Source organism: Apus apus, chromosome 4, assembly GCF_020740795.1.
Source record: "Apus apus isolate bApuApu2 chromosome 4, bApuApu2.pri.cur, whole genome shotgun sequence".
In the NCBI taxonomy this organism is placed as follows: Eukaryota; Metazoa; Chordata; class Aves; order Apodiformes; family Apodidae; genus Apus; species Apus apus.
In genome coordinates, this window is record NC_067285.1 from 31,620,007 (window position 1) to 31,633,490 (window position 13,484).

At 42.1% G+C, this 13,484-nt stretch overlaps 1 protein-coding gene across 5 annotated transcripts in view; it reads right to left on the reverse strand.

The window, feature by feature from the left end:
• Positions 1-13,484, reverse strand: part of JMJD1C (jumonji domain containing 1C) — a 162,501-nt gene that overhangs the window by 15,223 nt on the left and 133,794 nt on the right. For 4 of the 5 annotated variants that reach the window (XM_051619970.1, XM_051619972.1, XM_051619969.1 and 1 more), the window contains 6 exons: positions 12,076-12,248; positions 9,538-11,747; positions 6,429-6,630; positions 4,472-4,686; positions 3,311-3,463; positions 409-498 (listed from right to left, as the gene is read on the reverse strand). In XM_051619970.1, coding sequence (XP_051475930.1) covers positions 409-498; positions 3,311-3,463; positions 4,472-4,686; positions 6,429-6,630; positions 9,538-11,747; positions 12,076-12,248 — 3,043 coding nt within the window. The remainder of the gene's footprint in view (positions 1-408; positions 499-3,310; positions 3,464-4,471; positions 4,687-6,428; positions 6,631-9,537; positions 11,748-12,075; positions 12,249-13,484) is intronic. The other variant, XM_051619971.1, reaches the window with a different exon arrangement.

A 13,484-nucleotide genomic window follows, 5' to 3' on the forward strand; every position in this document is an offset into this window, starting at 1 on the left:
GCAATCTAACCAACCTTCATTTCTACTTGAACTAACATGTAACAACCCATAAAATAATGACTGGGTCTGTATTTCCAGCTTAAAATAACTTGGGAATTTACTTAACAAGTTTAAGGGCACAGCTGAGTTTTCAATTCCCTGCTCTGCATCAATGCTGCCAGAGATGACAAGTGAAGTTGCACCAACAACAACCACCACTCAGGCATCTGCCAGCATATTCTTTCTCTCTTCATGATCTGTGTCCCTTGCTGTTAACTGCTCAGAATCACTGGCCTTCCTATGATGATTTGACACCATTTGCAGGTTTTTAAGTGGAAAATGAGAAGTTTCAAGAAACAACTTGGGCCTATCTTCACAGAAAGATTTGGGAATAAAAACCACAACCTGCTTGCTCACAGGTGGTCTTACCAGAGCCTGGAATAATCTGTGTTGGCATCAGGTGTTTGTGATCATGGGGCTGTCCTTTCACACACTTCATCCAGGCATATAACTCCTTATCTGCAAAATAACATTGCCAATTGCTTTACTTCACTTACAGTGGCACACAGAGCTAACATTTTCCAGATTTGTTCTAGTTAGAAACGATTTTCTACACATTCTTTGAGTCTTCTGTCCTGGGACAAAGATTTGCATACAAGGATGCTTTTCACAATAAGCTAAAGAATAGTTCTAACAAGCCTGAAATCTGAAATAGCTGCATCTGTACCACAGACCCTTGCCAACAACCTCCAAGTTTTGAAGCACATTCCCTTTATTACATTTAGTGAGTTGCCAGTTTAGCATAAGCCAACATCCTTTACAGATGCTGCAGCAGCAGTGAGACTCCCTTGCTGAATTCTCACACAGAAGAGACACAATTACACTGTGACCATATTTTAATTTAAATCTGACACAATCCATGCTACAACTGAAGCAGTTGTCATCAACCAGAGAGGGCCAAACAAGCCGGTAAGAGGAACCTGCAACTGAATCCATTCTCAGCTCTGGCCTGCCAGGCAGTCGCACCGACACTACTGGTGGCACAAAGGAGAAAAAGGCTGCATCCTGGATTTATGTCACATTAAAGCAGCCATGAAACGCCCAGTCTGTACACACTGGTTGGAAATAATTTGTGGCAGTGGAGATGGCCTAAATGGTAGGAGTGAGAGGCTTTCGATTGTTTTGGGAAGACTGTCCATGGCAGAAAAATACACAGTGTAAAAGCAAGACAGAGGAAGAATAAAAGCAGAAAATGTCTGGCCAAGTAACTGGTCACTGATCTGCCATGTGATTTTGGGGCAGAAAATAGGAATGCAATTTCTTTCTCCACCCCCAGTCTTGTATCCTATCCACTGAATGCTAGTTTTAAGGTATTCCTTGAACCTTTTCACTAGTTTGCTCAGCTCTAGCAAAGTAAACTTACTAAGGAGTACACTAAAGGAAGCATTTAGCACATCTAAAGCATTGGGTTTTTTTACACTGTAAGAGACACACAACATAGCAAATGTTCCTTTCAGAGAAGTATTAGGTTTGTTGGCTATACTGTAGCTTTTGTAACTCCCAAAATATTGAAATACACCACTGCTCACCAACAAACATATATCAAATACCAAACCCAAACAGCACACATGTTCCTCATGTATTTTATCACTGAAATGTCACAACATGGCATTCCTCTTGCTGGTGCCAGGAACTGTCTGAAGACAACAATGGATGCACATTCATTCATGTAGTACTGAGAGAAGTCATTGATAAGTATCTGAATATGGAATATTTAGACCTCTCACATTCCTGCTGAAGCAGGGGGAAACCAGTGTATTCTCTGTTACATTTAGCAACTGTGAAAACAACAACCCATTCCAGGAAAAATGGTGCAATATAAAGTGCCATTATACAGAGGTGGGTGGGTGGTTCTGAACTCTGTAGGGGAGCACCAAAGGAGATACACAGTTCATATGAATCCTACAGCAGCATTAGAAATAAAGCAGCAGAGAGGGAGGCTGTCACACTTCTGCTTTTGCATGTCACGTTGTGATGAACAGTAAAGGAGAAAGTCTTCTGTGTTAGAAGACTGAAAAGAAGCCTGCTTCTGTATACTGCTTTTTTAAGTTTTCAAGACATTTTGCTAACATTTTCCTGGCTGGTTAACACGCACACTATAAAAAGCCTCTGACTGCATTTCCCACCAGGGTAAATAACACTCGGCGTATATCCTGAGCCACATCAGATGTGCACACACATGCACACAGGCTTCAGCCAGTTAAGAGCTGCCTGAGCAGCCTCCAGCATTAAAGCATTAATGACTGCTCTTGGTATTGGAAAACACTGACATTAGTTCCCTGGAAACTTCAGGCTTTGATGGAAGTCTCTGGGAACATCCTACAACTGCAGCATAGGAGGCCTCTCACCACAAGCCAATGGTAAAGTGGATAAGTGTCTCAATCTACCAAAGATTTGCCATCTAACAGTTAAACTTTATTTTACTAACATTTCACATCTGTGAAATTATGCTGCTATGACAAACATGGAAATGCTTTTCAAAACAGCATTGTGCTTGAATCAGTTCCTGGCGCTGTGTTTGACCACAGGCCTGTGCCAGGGCACAATGCCTGCCACCCAGGGGGAGGCAGCCCTTTCCAACAAGCAGCCTGAGCTCCAACATCACGGCCCAGGGCTCAGTGACCAGATCCATCTTCCAAGCTGTTCCTCCTTTCAATTGCAACCAGGCTGGGTTGCTCAGAAATCACAGGTTTGCAAGGTAGTTCTGGTATACTTCACTAACTAGACATTTCCATTAAAGCACAGGAATTAAACTGAGTATGTGTGTAGGCTTCTTGATTGTGAAACCTCCATTAACACCCATTTTAAATACTATGTGAAGTGCTCTTCTCCACCGCTTTTTTTATAACAGAAACGTAGTCTGCTAAGTCAGTGTGGCAAACCTGACACTTCTGAAGGCAGGGCTCCAGCAAGCACTCACATCAAGGCAAATCTTATCAACAATGAGTTACCATAAAGCAGGGAGGTGTAAAGGAGTGCCAGCCTCCGAGGTGAACAAGATTTAACCTTGAGGGGCAAGGCACAAGCAACCCAAGACAATCCAGACAAAGACTGAAAAGCTGACAGACCTAAAACAGTCCCCACAGCTTTCTGAATAACTGATTCTACATCTAGTGACAAAAAAGGAGGTGAAAAAGATCTAAGAGAAACCAAAACCACACAAGCAGTAATTCAACACTTCACAGAAAGGCAGTAACACCAGTGGATCAGCAGCTCTACAACAAATGAGAAAAAACAGCCTATACAATACTCTAGCTCATAAAGAACTGACCTCTAGAACTTTTTCTTTCCTTTGCCTTGTAACAATCCAGGCAGACCACAAATCCACATTTTTGGCAGACCCAGTGAATGTTAAATAATGTGGCTTCACATGCATCACACATCTCACGGACTCCTCTCACTGCTCTCTTCCATGCAATTTTGGCTGAAATACAAAATAAGCAGAATAAAAGGACTGAAATTAAAATGCAAAGCACAGAATGAATAGTCTTTATAGATGAGGCATTCATAATTTCCCCTCAGGCACAACTAAGCATGAGGGGAGAAAAGTGATCCTTCATAAACAAACCATCATCATCTACCCCCTTAGTTGCATTACACAGCAATCCCCCCACCAGTGCTACTATCAGTACACTATAAAGAAAGGAAAGCATCCAAATACAGAGACTTCAGTTATGCAGAAAGAATATTCCTGCTCAACAGGAGTGGGCTGCAAATAGGATGAAGATCTTTTTTAAACACATACTTTTAAACTCCCTGCAATGAAGAGAGCTGGATTTTTCAAAAACCTGCCTATGGGACATGCTTAATCTCAAGTGAAGCCAAACTGGTGAGCTGGATGGGTCAAGTCTGCAGGAGGGGAGGGAGCTGACTGTTCTGGAGAGCTGGTCACTGCTTTCTGCCCCACCTCCTCATCATATTGCCTGGAGTTAGTGGAGCCACCAGTCTATTTCCAGCCTGTGCCCATCTGCTGTGGGCAGAAGGCTGGGCTAACTGTGGCTTTGGTGGGGAGGTGACAGTGCTAACACACGCTCTGCAGGGCCAATGCTGTCACATTATTCTCCTTTGTTTTGGGAAAGAGACACATCAGAAACACAATGTCTGTTGGCAGGAGCCAGTACCTGGCTCACTGCAGGCCTTGGCTTGGAGCTGGCTGCTCTGGCTGGAGAGCTGGAGGCCAAGCTGGGAACTGAGGATGCTTCAAACCCAACAGCAGCTTGGTCCTTGCCCAGCACAGCCACCAGCACACAGAGGGAGAAGGGGCTGGCCCTCTGAGGAAGGTCCTTGCCCCTTCCTGACATACCCTCTTACAAAATAGCCTAGAAAAACCCAACACAACAGTCGGGTGAAGTGAGTTACTCAAACAGAAGCAATGGGTCATGATGAATGCAAACACTCGAGTACAACTGCAGAACACTTCAGATTTCCTTACCGTCCTTCTTCACCCACGACATGGCTGTTTTCTCAGATGTTACCAACTGACAGAATTTATCACCTATGATATCTAAAATGTACTTAGAAGTTTCTACATCCAGTTCATCATCTTCATAGTTTTCATGCGTCCATAAACTCAGTGCTTCATCATCATACTGATCAGGAGAGGAGAAACCATCTATCCTAACCACTCCGTTCTTACTAAAAGATAACCTAAAAATGAAAACAGGTAAGTTTCACTGCATCCATCATTATACTCTGTGACACACAGTTAACTTGCTAACATACCTTACTCCTTATGGCTTACAACAAGTAAGTTTCCTTTAGCCTCTTTAGAATCCTTTCATATTTTTTTAATGTAAAAATATATCCTACTGTCAAAAAGTGTTTTTAAAAGAACAGTAAAAAGGCATGAAAATTAAAAATAACTTATTTGCCACTTTTTTTGCATTCAGTTTACTCACTATTCTCTCTATGTAACATTTATTACTGCTTTAAAATTGCAGATATGAAAATTCTTACTGTTTTGGCTTTTTTTGCCAAAGTTTGGTTCCACCTGCACCTCACCTTTAATTTTTGGAGTGTCAGTAACTGCAGACTCATATTTTACAGATCTTTCTATTCTACTGCTCTCATACTCAGAAAACAGGTTTAAGACTGTATTTAAATCTTTCTAGGCAGAAGAAATGACTAATACAAGACAAACTTTTTTGTATCTACTGATTACTGACCTTCAAATAAATAAAGGTTTTCCTGCTACCCTACCCAACACCATTCCACTAAACCTGCCTATATTTAGCCTGTATTTAAGCAGTAATAATTAATTATTCCATCTTGCACAATACAGGATAATTTCTTATACATACCAAATATTGTAATAGTTAAGGAATTTTACAGCTATGACACTAAAATAGTCCTGAATTCAGAACTAAGTACCAAAAATTATATTTAGATACATACTTAATGAACGAGAAGACATGATGAATTTTCAGTTACAAAACCAACTTCCAACAGTAGTGCAAACTTTGTTTACAATTCAAGCCCTTACTATCTAAACAGAATGGAAAAAAGTTAAACTGCCATAAAATCCACCACAATATATTCCAAACATTCCAATTCATAAATTTTGTAACTGTTTTAAAATGTTAGCCAAACTTCATCAATAATGTTCTCTCCTTTATACAGGAGAAAAAACTCAAAACTCTGACACTGCCACGTTAAGAATCAAGAACTCTTATGCAGAAGGTGTGCAGAAGTTCAACCTTGAAATGATTCCTGTAGGACTACCAAGTCTTGTAACCAAAGCTTCATTACAGAAGATTAAACTTGACCCTAGGAACCATCTCCTGTTCAGAACAAGGTGGATCTCTTTTGACAACACAGCCCACATGCAAATTAAAGCTGTTCTGTCCTGTCTCCATAGCTGTGCTCCAGCACCACATACACTATGCTGCATCCTGGGAAATTTTCTTCCAGACTTGTGTGTCTTCCTTGATTGCCCATTAATTGTGAAAAAGGAGGTCACAACTCCTCTGTCCTTTGAAAACTCTCAGAACACCTCAAGCAGCATTCTTACCATATACTGGCATAAGAAGAACTACAAATAAGTGCAACTCTGTGGTTGTACAACTTGTCCAGAGTAACTGAGGCTTGCCTTTTGAAAATCCCACTTCAAATGTCAGACACCTGTGTAATGGTGATGTGCTGCATTTTCTGCTTGCTTATGGTACCCTGGGCAGCTGTTCTGATGTCTCTGCTATAAAACTTTAAACAGCAATGAAGTCAATCCACAAAAGAAATACAAATGTAAATACTGTTAAAATTAGACACTGTCTTTTATCAGGCAGACTGACTAAGCCAGAAAAATCAGACAAGCTTTCAAGCATGCAAGCCCTTTGACAGTATTATTTTTAAAGCTTAAACCACCACATTATCAGGAAAATAGCTGTACTTACCGCCGAAAGTAGTAAAATCTACAAAACACTGGTGAGTGAGTTGGTTCTTCTCCTTTCTTACTTCTGATTAACCTACATTCTCTGCATTTTTGCAAATTTGGTCCTATTTCAGAGCAAGAATCATCCTGCAAAAAGGACTCTCCTGTTTGCTTCAGCTTCTTTACTTTGCGCCAATCTTTTAACACTGAGCGAGGTATACCAGCTGCAAAAGTAAGGAGATGTTCAGGGGAGGGAACTGGCAGCCCTGACGTGCAGAATCCACTCAGATCAGGCAATGATCAATGTTTCTGACAGCAGATTTGTTACCTGCATAACCTATCTCGTTTTTACTTCCAGTTGTCTGCCTGTCAGCACCTAAGTTTAAAAAGCATAGCTACCCATTAGACTTAGGCAGGCTGCAGCACCTCTGAGGCTGAGCACCTGCTGAGCTACCAGCAATACCATGGACACTGTATTTTTACTTGTATTAGGTGTGTAATTCACCAAATATTCCACTAATACCATCTTCAGAAACTCACTCTTCTAAAACAACAAAGAAACACAATACCCCAAGAAAGGTAGGTTTGAGTTTTGAATGAAGATGTACACCAAAATAGGCAACAATTTAATGAATTAAAGCAGAGCTTAAAAAGTAAACCTGCTTCAAATTTTATTTTTGCTGAGGGTTACAGATGTGATGACAGAAGAGCAGCTCTATTTGTGTGTAACTCATATGAACTTGAAAGTAAAATATCCAGTGTAAGGAAGAATAGAATCAATTTGCTCTCTGTCAAGCTTGCCAGGCTAAGGAGTACAACTGAAAGTCAGCAGATCTGACACTGAGTAACACAAGGAGCAAATCTATTGAATAATACGTGCAATTTTTACTTCAACATTTTGAAATTGAACCCCACTGCTATTTAACCAGGCTTTCATTTTAATGACTTTTTAAAGTGGCACCAGTTTTACCTGCAGATAGACAGAAGTATCTGTCATTTCATCTACCACTGCTCTTCAAGGTTCATGTCCTGTAAACAGGGATCTGATGTAGGATGACAGAGAGGTCAGGGTGCTAACTTCGGACTTAGTACCTGGGTTCAGATCTGTATTTTGCCAGAGATGACTTGTGCAAGCTTTGCAAATGACAGCCTGCCTGGGCCTCAGTTCAGGGCCTACAAAATGCACACCAACTCATCAAAGGAGCACAATGATAACTGGATTAAAACTTGAGGGTAGAAAAGTACAGGTTTGCTAATCCCAAACAACATTTTCTACCTTGGAACCAGAGATCCTAGGAGTCATCTGGGAGCTATCAGACTTCAAGCTCTGTGGGCAGGAACTTACAAGACCCCCAATGCTTGCAGGAGTGTAAAATGCCTTGCTTGCAGGAGGGAGCCCTGCAGCCTGGAGCTCTTGAGTGCTCTGGCTGGCTCACAGGCTCTTGGGGCTTTCCAAAACAGCATCGGGACAAAGAAGCTTTCAACCCTGGCAGTATCCAGATACCATCCATGTTGTGAAACTGCCACCGAGCCCCAGATCTTGAAGCACAGTTACCTTTGAATACCTAAGGGGAGCCCAGGCAGCTGCCCATGGGGACCTGCTCTCTCCCAAAAGCTCCTCAAGGTTGACTATGTTTTTGTCCAAATCTTTGTGCAGTCTTCTTTGCAAGAAAATCTCTGACCAGTACGCTCTCAGAAATTGTCACACCTCAAAATAAACTAATGGGTGTATCAGAAATGCTTATCTATTTTAATAAGTCAATTAATAGGAGAATCAGACAAAGACCCCAGGTCTATTAATATTTAGAAATATGGATGGTAAGCACAAGAAGCTGTTATCATGGGACAGACCAAGCCTGTTAAATATGCACGACACAGGCTGTGCAACTCAAAACAGAAGGTAATACCAACTCCTGCCCATTTCCTGACCTAAGTTCCACGTCTTACCATATATCATTTTTATACTCAGCACCCACCAAAACAAGAAGTGACTGCCTTCCCTTAACGTAGGTAAGCAATCCTTCTACAACAAACCCATAAAAAATTACTGCAACAATACAAAGGTCATAAAGACCTAACCTGTTATCTGTATATATTTACAGTTCACTTTAAGAAGTGAAACTGAGAAAGACTTTATAGGCATGACCTCCGTGATCTTCCCGAGTTGGGAGAAACAAACAAAAAAAAAGGAATACTAATCATGACTGGACACAAGCCAAAATACCTCAGACAGACTGCAACACTGCCAGCACCCAGTGCAACTTGGAGATCAAGCACTTTCAGGTAGCAGGAGATTAACTTTGTACATAATTACAGGGAGAAGTACTCATTTTCTTACTACCTGTACTTAAAAATTCTTGCAAAAATTAATTTAATGGTAGACTTTCTCATACTCAACCTGAACAGAGACAAAAGAATAGTCCTTGGAGAAGAATAAATTGGTATAAAAAATAAGGTAAGTCCTTAAATAAAATCCCTCATGTTGGCAGACCAGTTTCTCTTTTCAGATAAATCTAGTTACAATCTGCTACATGCTACAGCATTACATTTAAATTGAAATTTGCATTTGGCTGAATTTCTTTATTCCTTAAAGAGGGATATTAACACCACGTAATGCACACGCTAGTTAGGAGTGTGAAATGACTCTCCCTCAAACCTTTCATTTAATAAACCAAATCATAACAAAGTGGCATCAGGCTCTCAAGTAACTGCCTCTGGCTTCCTGATCAAAGGATGAATTAAAGTTCAACAATAGAGAAACTCTCCCTCCAGCAGTGATCTAAAAATAAATGCATTAACTCTGTAAAAATAAAAATAATTTTTTAAAAAATCAATACAGGTGGCACAACTATATGCACCAATCTGTTGGAATTCTGATGGACAGCATCAACTAGTTTGTTTACTGCTTATTTTTAGGCCAAGAATCAGTTTTTAATACATACATACAAAACACCGGATTTTTTACACCTGGATCTTTCAAATGGCCTCAAGACAGATAAATGTGGATCTCCTCATTTACACAAGCATGTTTCTAAACTCTTTTCCCAGCTATCATGCATGACAAACCCTCCAGGATTAACAGTTAGACTTCACATTAGTCCGACTCTTCCAAATCACATCAATATACTCACTGCTGTTACTGCCGCTCTGTAACTTCAGCTTGCTTTTTTCTTTGGCACTCCTGCTAAGAACACCATTCGGTTTTACTTCTTCCTCTGTATCACCCTTTTTTTTCTGCAAATCATTTTGTTTCTTTTTGTAAGTTGGCTTGGGCTGCCGTTTAGTCCTTTGCTCTGACTTGCTCTCACTTTCATCAGAGTCCCCGCTTTCAGAGCCAGACTCATAAGTTCGTTTTGCTTTTCTCCTAGGGTGCTTATCTTCCTTTGCAAACTTCTCCGCCAAGATTTTACCATCTATGTTATTTTGCAAATCATTTGATGTAGAAGCTATTAAATTGACAGTACATGGCTTAATAATTTCTGAAACACTGTTCCCTGAATTCTCTTTTTTATTAGTGTTTTTATCTTCCTCCGAATGTCTGGTGAGCCAAGCCTTTTTCAGTTTAGTGTGGTAGTTTGGCTGACTTGCCTGGGAAGTCTGCCCACTGCCTACAGAGTTTGCTTTGTTTATTGTGTTACAGACGATCGCGCTGTCTAGGGGGAGAGAGGTTGAAAATGTCTGATTTTTCACAGAGTTGGACTCGGTCTCACTGGTGTTACTACTTTTAAACTGAGCTGCAGCCAAAGCTGCCTTGTGCTTTTTCAAATGGACAAAGTCGGTGGAGGTGGAGAACCCCGGGCCGGGCTGAGCAGGGCTGCCTGTCTTGCCAGCGGCGGGTGTAACCGGAGCCGCAGTGCTGACCTTGCATTCCTGGGGCTGCGCCGCCGCCTGGCTGGCCGCTCTGGAGGCCGCGCACTCCAGCGGCGCGCAGGCCAGCACCGTGTTTGATAAGGAGTAGGTCACTTCTGAACCACCCCAGCTGGACACGCTGGTGGTTGTGGCTGCTGAGGCGGTGACATCCGTTTTGGTACTGCAGGTCATAGTTGTGGTAGGGGTGACAGCACGAGGAACGCTGCCTTGCGAGACAGCTGGAAATTTCTTCTCATACTGTGTGCGAGCACTGTCTGAGTTCATATTTGGCAGAATGATTCTTCCAGTCTCCCTGGCTTCCGCTGTTTTCAGGCAATCCGCTTGATTTGTCACAGCTGAAGATCTCTCACTAACTCGATCTTTGGAAGCAGGCTGCATCACTGATACACTATCGTATTTCGTGCTAGAAGGCGGCCGCACAATAACAGATGCTGTAGCCGACTGTGACTTTCCACTCATCCTTTCAACAGGCCAATCAACTTTTTCGTTATTTGGGGCATTACTGGACTTCCACATTTCTGATAAATTCTGTTCAGAAGTGCCCTTGTAAACAGCCTGAGCTTCCTTAGGCTCAGGCACTAAAGTTGGTGGTTTCTGCAACTCCTGTATTTTGCCACCACCGGAATTAACGGGTTGAACGGGGGTTAGAGTGGGAGGTGACAGGCTGCTGTAGCTGCTTTCTTTCTTCTCGAGGGTCTGGTGCACAGGGGGGTGAAACACAGGGGCTCTATGCAAGGCAGGCATACTCCGGAGTGTATTTGAAGACGAGACTGACAACTGAGTAGGGCTTCTGTTGTCACTTCTAAAAGAATTTACTGAATGAGACTGCACTGACTGTGAAAGCTGCTCAGGTATCTTGCTTGCAGAGCCTTCGCTCTCTGGTTGGTGCTTAATTAAAGGTGGAGGTTTTGAAAGGGAGGAAATGTAAGAGGGGAGAGACTGGGGATTAGCTGCTGTTGAAGGACAATTAGTCTGCTTATCAACATACGCACTTGAAGCTTCCTTTGATGGGTACGACCTTGGTGGCTCGTTTACTACACTGTTAGACAGGGTGGTGAAATAGTTACTCTGCGGCAAACTCTGTGGAACTGAATGCTTCATTTTATACAGTTCTGACACAGAGCGCTCAGCATCTTTGTCATATTTTACTGAATGGCTTTTGGGACTTGAAGATAAGGATGTCACCCTGGAATAAGTCTCTCTCTCTCCCTCCAGTGCCTTCATTTTAGCTGTAAAAGGAGCAACTTCAATACTTTCTTGGAGTATCCGCCTGTGTTCTTCTTTGTATTTGCTCAGTCGCTCCCCAGTCTCCTGTGGTGGCCTTGGCAGCTGGTTCAACACTGGATCTGCAAAATGTCTGTGCATATGGCTCTCCTTCACTGCCTGTGCTCTGCTTTGCTCTAGCTCTGTCTTCACTGGTGCAGTTGTAACAGAACGTGAAGGCTCAATAAATGCTTTCCTCTCCAACTCTCTGTTTGAAAAAGGTTAAGCAGACACAGGTTAGGCTGAATGTAGCACAACGTGCTGAACAGAAGACCTTTCTTCCTGAGCTCCATACGAAGTTATTTATTAACACAAAATAAACTTTTCTTTATATTAGGTACAGCTTTCAAGAACCTTCAGATGACTCAGGGACTCCAACACCACTCCAAGCCAATAGAGCAGGGTCTGTCTTGAAGCACACTGACAAACTTTTTCCCTATCACAGGCACCCACACTTACAAATAAACTACAAGGAAGCTACAAGACATCAGCTACTGAAATACACCCTCCCACACAGAGTTAAACAACAAACTTACTCTTTCTGATGCTCTACAATACTCTTGGGCAACGGTGGGCTGGAATGCGTTGTCAGTTTGAGAGGCCGAAGGGGATCTGCACTGGACGGTCGAACAGGAATGTGACTCAGTAAACCAAGGCTGTCAGCTGAGGTCACCGGGGTGGGCTGGTGGAGCCATGGGCTGGGAGTGTTCTGTTAACACCATCCAAAACAAAACAGATTTTAAAATAATTAGGGGACCACCAGAGTTACTGTATCAAGTCCCACGTGGTTCAGCATCAAATCATGAGCAGTAATTAAAATTTTAATATTTTAAGTCACTTTTGATCAACTGGAACATCTGATTGTATTTCCCCTGGACTTGCATCATACCACATAGTTTACACATTTCAGAATAATTCTTAGAGCCATTTAATTTTCAAATATTCAACATGAATAGTCGGTTTCTATAAAAGTATCTCAAGCTCCTTATCAAAATTAGCAAACTGATGATAGTCTGACAGCACTTCAGTCACGAGGAAACTGACCATTAGCTCTTCAATGAACTACAAGAACTATTTCTTCCAAAAGACAAATACGGTTTAGTACTTCTGGAAAACAATTTTATCTTCAGCTTTGTATCAAAGCTCAATGTAAGGAACAGAAGTATCTCTTTCCTGGATGGCTCCTCTCCTCCCCAGATGATTAAGTCTGATAATCCTAATTAACCTGCTTTATTTTGCCAGACATTTTTATTTGGCATAATCTCACAATCAGCACACTATCAGAACCATAAACGTACACGTCTGCCAAACTCTGCAGCATGTCAAAAACACAATATGCACCATTTTGTGCTGTGTACCTAAGCACCCAAAAGGTGGGCAATACCAACCTCCTCATTTACACACACTATGATGGTCTTACTTTAAATAAATTGTTTTTTCAATAAAATTGACTACTTAAGGCAAGTTTCAATTAATCTCTGAAACTTCTGTGACAACTCCCCAGAACAGACCAAGAGCAACTCTCCATCTCTCCCCCATTTCCCTCTCTCCTCGGAGACCTGCTCTTGAGAAACCGGTGCAGGGGAGAGGAAAGGCAGGGCGTCCTATTTAAGTGGTGCTCAAGGGCTAGAGATGGGCCTGGAAGAAGGGACTAGCACAAGAGCTCCCATGTGCACCCCAAAGCTTTTTAGTGCTGCTCTACTCAGCTCCTGGCACTACCCAGAACTTCTCCCCTTCCTCTCCTCCCCACCAGTCCATCCCTCTCCTCCCCAGTCTTGGCAACTCCCAGTTGAGAACTGCTGCAGCAGACGGGAAGCCAAGAGCTCTCATGACTCATGCACACAGCACAGAATAGATCTGCAGGTGCTACAACTTTGAAGTTATGATTTCTGCACTTCTGAATATTTAAAGCAACTGCTTGGGTTGCACTAACAGTTCTAGCGCA